This window comes from Haliotis asinina, chromosome 2, assembly GCF_037392515.1.
Source record: "Haliotis asinina isolate JCU_RB_2024 chromosome 2, JCU_Hal_asi_v2, whole genome shotgun sequence".
Classification (NCBI taxonomy): Eukaryota; Metazoa; Mollusca; class Gastropoda; order Lepetellida; family Haliotidae; genus Haliotis; species Haliotis asinina.
Window position 1 is genome coordinate 97,124,070 of NC_090281.1, and position 5,591 is coordinate 97,129,660.

Here is a 5,591-nt window from a genome sequence, read left to right on the forward strand (position 1 = left end):
GTGAATGTCAGAAACTTAGAACTGAAAAGTATATGTATCTCAATACGTTTAGAAGATACAGTTGTGATGGAAATTTAAGCCGATACATCCAATCAAAATCAAAATTTAAGAAATGTTGTGCATTGAAAAAGCAACAATATGACACCAAGTTATCAAATGAGATAGATGCAGCTGCTAAAAGTAACAAATGTAAACTCTTTTGGAAAACTGTAAAACGTGCTGTTGTGAGATCCTGTTCCAGAAACTCTATTTCCCCTGATGTGTGGTTTAAATACTTTAATAATTTGTTAAACCTTGGTGTTGAGGTGAATGAAGATGACTTTGATAAACACGTGTTTATCTGATTGTGTTAAGAATCATTCTTGTGAAGAATGCCCTGATGTTCACATAGCTGATAAGCTGCTGTCAGATGAAATATCTTGTGAGGAAATCAAGCAGGCAATTCAAGATTTAAAGAGAGGAAAAGCCTCTGGATCGGACGGTTAACCTGCAGAAATTTTCTTATGCTCTGCTGATGTTATTATTCTGAAATGTTTGTTTGATAAAATAGAGGACACTGGCACATTTACAGACGCATGGAATCTGGGGATGATTATACCTCTATATAAATCAGGATCACCTTCGGATCCTACTAACTACAGGGGCCTTTCACTTTTAAATGTATCTGGAAAAGTGTTCGCTAGCATAATAGAAAGAAGACTTCGGGTATGGCTAGATGTTAACAACCTTATTACTCAAGCACAAGCAGGACTTCGGCACAAATATTCAAGAACAGATAATATATTTACTCTTCAGTCTCCTTGTACAAAATATCTATGTAAACCAAAAGGTCGACTTTACTGCGCATTTATTGACTTTAAAAAAACATTTGATTTTATAAATAGACAAAAGTTACAATATCAACTAAAGTCTACTTATTAAAGGTTTCCATGGTAAATTTACAACATTCTTAAGAGTATGTATACAAGGGTGAAATCATGTGTTAAGACCATGTCTGGTGTCACACCCAGCTTTTGTACCAGTAGGGGTGTTCGCCAAGGATGTATTCTCAGTCCTGTTTTATTTATCTTCTTTATTAATGAATTAGCTAGTTGTATCCATACTGATTGTTCACGTAGTATTTTTGTGTCTGATGAAATTGAAGATATGTTATTGTTGTTTGCAGATGATATTGTTTTGTTTGATTACACAGTCGTCTGTCTACAAAAACAGTTAAATGTGCTGGAGTGCTTCTCGAAGAAATGGGATCTTGTTGTAAACTTAGATAAGACTAATGTTATTGTATTTAGAAATGGTGGCATAATAAATGGGTACGAAAGCCGGACATTATACGACTCCCTTTTGAAAACTGTTACCTTGGATTGATGTTTTCATCACGATTATGTTGGTCTGCAGCATGGACAAATCTTGCCTCACATTCTTATAAAGCAACTAGGTCACTTTTAAAGTTACTCAGACAAAATAAATACATTTCTTTTTCGTCAGGATGTTCAATATTTAATTGTAAAATATCGCCGATACTCCTATATGGCTCCGAAAGTTGGGGAGTTAAGTACTTTGAAGTTATTGAAAAAGTTCATTTAACTTATTTTAAGACGTTTCTGGGAATAGGGAAATTTGCTTTAAATAAAGCTGTCATAGGGGAGACAGGCCGCTACGCATTGTTTGTTTCTAGGCAAGTAAGAGTTATCAAATATTGGTTAAAGTTACTTAAAGTGGATACTTGTCGTTATCCCTATCATTGTTACCGTGTGTTAATGAAGTTCGATGATATTGAAAAACAGTGTTGGGCTTGAGATGTTCGACACCTTCTTTTTCTACGTAGTTTTTCTCATGTTTGGATGTTCCATGGCCAGGGAGTTGGTGATGATAATATGTTTTTGTAAATATTTGAACAAAGACTCAAAAGAACAAATCGACTTGGGACTGCATCTGGGCTGCGTCAAGATTGACTGAGGAAATATCTTCGTAAAATCAACAAAACAACATCCTGTTACTGGTATTATAAAATATAATATTACCCCCTAGCCCCCGTTCAACGTGTTTGTTACCAAACTCCAATGCTATATTTGCATAAATCTGAGAGACATGTGAAGTCATCCTCCCCCGCTACAGTACTGAAGAAGATACAAAAAAGTTACTAACACAACTATATATTCATGATTTATTCATTATCCATTCAAATATTAAAGCTACTATGTTGAGGCATCTCGTTCAGCTCTGGCAATAGTTGGGCACATGTGAAAGAGTGTGAAAGCGGAGGTACCCGTGATTACTCAATGCTTCAAGGTGGAGGTACCCCTGATTACATGTACACAATGCAATGATTACACAATGCCACAATGTGGAGGTATCCTTGATTACACAATGCCACAATGTGGAGGTACCTGGACGTAACAAGGATAGTGGTAATCACATAGTTGAGTTTCTGTTCAATATTAGTATGTGGCCTGCATCTGAATAGACCCACAGTGACCCGGAATAAATAATACCGCCTCATGTCAAAAACAAAGTGAAACCAAAGTAATTTCTTCGAACTCGTACACACGTTTTGCAGTCAGTGGGGAAATATTTACTTCGACACCATCCTAGTTAAACAGATCGCATCGACCTCCCTGCAACTGCTATTACTGCTCTTGTTTCCCTTTAGTTTGAAATTGAAACAAAACTGTTTAAACCAACAACAGGCAAGTTATTTATTGTATTTCACTATTCACGAGTACAAGGTAGAGCTGAACGATAGCGTGCAGTCTGCACACAACTTCAGTCGTGACGTGCGGGCCACAGCACCTTCTAATGGTGACTCAGTGGTAGCGCAGTGGGCCATGAACCTAATTAATTGTGTTGTGTGAGTAAATTTAATTTAAGATTACACAAATAATCTTTTGACCACCTTTTCACTCCACATGTGATGCGTACCAGAGACCCCTCCTCCCCGCTCCCTTCTCGTATAAAACATGATTATATCGATATTATTCCCCAGGACAAATTGGCCAGACGTTTACCACGGTAATCCGTTTTAGCCTGCTTCCTCGACAATAACGTAGACATATATTCCGGATTCTCCGGTATCATCTCCTACTGAAAACTGAACTTGGGGAGGAATGGGTGGGTGTCCATTGGTCACTTCAGTCTCGCTGAAAAACAAGGATACCCATCTACAATCAAACCCACTTAAAGAAAAGAATTAGTGGAATGGAATTGGATTAGTAAGTGTTTGGATTAGCAAGTATTTGGATTAACGAGTTATTTATGACCACGTTTGGCAGTTTGACTCCTGAGAGTTTCAGGGATCGTTCAAAAACACAATGTCGTGAAAACGAAGAAAGTGACTTGGTTCGAATGTTTCAGTTCACCGGAGATGCAGTGAAAATGTAAATTATAGGAAGAGATGTTTATGATTTCAGTCACTAGTTTTCCAGGTCTATATTATTTACTCTCACACTGACTGACTCAATTCATAATTAAGAGAGACAGTGTAATGAAAACGGTTTACCGTTGAGGGCATCCATGGACTCTGTACAGTTTGTATCCAACGGCAGCGCAGAGTATAAGAACAACAGCTCCTGCCAGACCGATGCCAATTCTAGCTGCCTGCCATTCTTCTGCTCCTTAAAACCACACGTGTTTAGAGAGGAAATCTGGATTAGCATTGTGTTCATAATGTTTTTACTCATAGTATATAGACTCACGCTAGCGTTGTTTAGTATGACGTGATCAGAGGTTCCAGCTATCGACTTTCTCCAGTTCGGGAGTTAATCAGTACATCATAATTGACATATTCGAATAATTTATAAGTACATGTGATATCGTTACCGGATCGTCGTGATATTACAGGTATGGTGAGGCATTTTCTGAAATAATGCAGTACTAATTACCACAAAATTATATCGGATGTGATATGCGTGTTTAGGACATGTGTTAAATCACTGCACCCGGATTATCTTGTTGACTGCTGTTTGATCCCCGATATCCATCAGTACTCCGGTAGCTGACAGTACTGTTGTTAAATGTTGTGCGCGCTGTCTCACTTCCAGTGGTGATTGTGTGTGGATTGTGTGCAACTCCTGTAGTTGTGTCGTTACAGCCGTCACCTTGATGTCCCTCTACAGACGGCAGACACGTGGAATTGAATTGATCACATTGAACGCAATTGTGTGGGCACAGTTCTTTACAGAATACCCCTGTCCATCCTTCTTTACACCCGTGAGTACACTTGAGCCCAGCCTGGGTGTACTCACATTCTCTGAACAGACACGTGCCACTACATGTAGTTTCACAATCTGTTCCGCATCCAGTCGGGCACTTGAAGCAGGAATCTTCCCCTTCACGACATAAGTCTTGGCATGTAGAACAGGTTACGTTTGTGTCACTGATTGAGCAAAGGTCTGTCCCTGAAAGTAATTTTTGTTTGAATCTCGTTCATTTGTAAAAGATATTTCTCACTCACATTACAGAGGGCACTAATCGACCTTTCGTGTAATACCATTTTCATTAAACATGTTAATGATATGGTAGCAAACGAGCGAAGGTGAGGTTGCTACTAAATCTTTCACGAGTTTAATAAGAAATCATGGTATTTCACGGTAGCGAGTCAATGAAGGTCTAACACCTTTGAGACAGAGGTATTAGCATAACTGTAAACCGTCATGACGGCATACGTCAAGGGGTATTACACTAATGTAACACTGACGTAAATTATTACACTGCAGTATCTTAAACGGGCGAGTAATAAGGTACAATATCTGATAAATACTCTTACCTGACGAGAACTCAAAGAGAACAGCGAAGGTCAAAACCAGTAGTCTCATTACCAAGGTGCCGTTGCATACACCGCCAGTAACTTCAAACAACCGGAGTGTTATGTTCTGTGTATTGTCAGGTCCGACGGGCGTTTCCTCACTTCACGTTTCGCTTTCCGTATCATATTTGTATCATGTACAAATTTAGTAAAATGCAGAAAATGGAGATGGTTTACAAATATTTCCTGCCATTAAGTGCAATTGGAATATTAAAATAGTACAACTGATGCTAAACTATCTTATAACTGTCAAGTTTCACACTGATATGGAGCATCAGACATAACCCAGAATCAGTATCTTTTAAGTTAATAGAGCCAAGGAGCCAAGCATTTTCTTCTGTACTGTATGTTTGTATTCCACGTTGGTCAAACAGAAAACACATAAACATGCCTCGAACTATATCTCAGATGACTGCGTAAAGTCTGGAAAGGCAAGATCGCTCACATGTAGCCGCCAAAGGAACACACATGCACTTACATTGTCATTTAGAACAGTTTTCACTCAGTAAGCCCCGCCTTCCAAGAGATGGTCGATAGTATTCAGTTAAGAAAAGCTTTCCCCCCGGTTCTATCTTAACATATTCCAGATGAAGAACATAGGGCATGCCAAAGTCGTTGGAATACCTCGACAAGGAGAATCTGTTTTTCAGTGTTGAATCTCGGTTGGGAATAAGTTCATTGTCACCCACGATATCCCTACCCGTTGTAATACAGATAGCTTAAAGGATGTAATGGCATAATAACAAATGACTTGTAGAATCAACCTGATATATCAAAACTGCAATGGAAA

At 38.6% G+C, this 5,591-nt stretch overlaps 1 protein-coding gene across 1 annotated transcript; it reads right to left on the reverse strand.

Annotated features, from left to right (window-relative positions):
- Nucleotides 1–3,019: 3,019 nt before the first annotated feature.
- LOC137272140 (multiple epidermal growth factor-like domains protein 11) lies at nucleotides 3,020–4,811 on the reverse strand. Its single transcript, XM_067804494.1, has 4 exons — nucleotides 4,763–4,811; nucleotides 3,936–4,394; nucleotides 3,497–3,611; nucleotides 3,020–3,137 (listed from the first exon to the last, which is right to left on the reverse strand). The coding sequence occupies exons 1-4, from the start codon at nucleotides 4,809–4,811 to the stop codon at nucleotides 3,020–3,022; spliced, it is 741 nt and encodes a 246-aa protein (XP_067660595.1).
- Nucleotides 4,812–5,591: the final 780 nt, after the last annotated feature.

Excerpts from the sequence above, each read along its gene's own strand:
- LOC137272140 (XM_067804494.1), bottom strand. The coding sequence starts at position 4,811 with ATGAGACTACTGGTTTTGACCTTCGCTGTTCTCTTTGAGTTCTCGTCA. Across the intron at positions 4,395-4,762 it reads TCTCTTTGAGTTCTCGTCAG|GGACAGACCTTTGCTCAATC; the intron begins GTAAGAGTATTT and ends AATTACTTTCAG. Across the intron at positions 3,138-3,496 it reads GTCCATGGATGCCCTCAACG|CGAGACTGAAGTGACCAATG; the intron begins GTAAACCGTTTT and ends CTTGTTTTTCAG.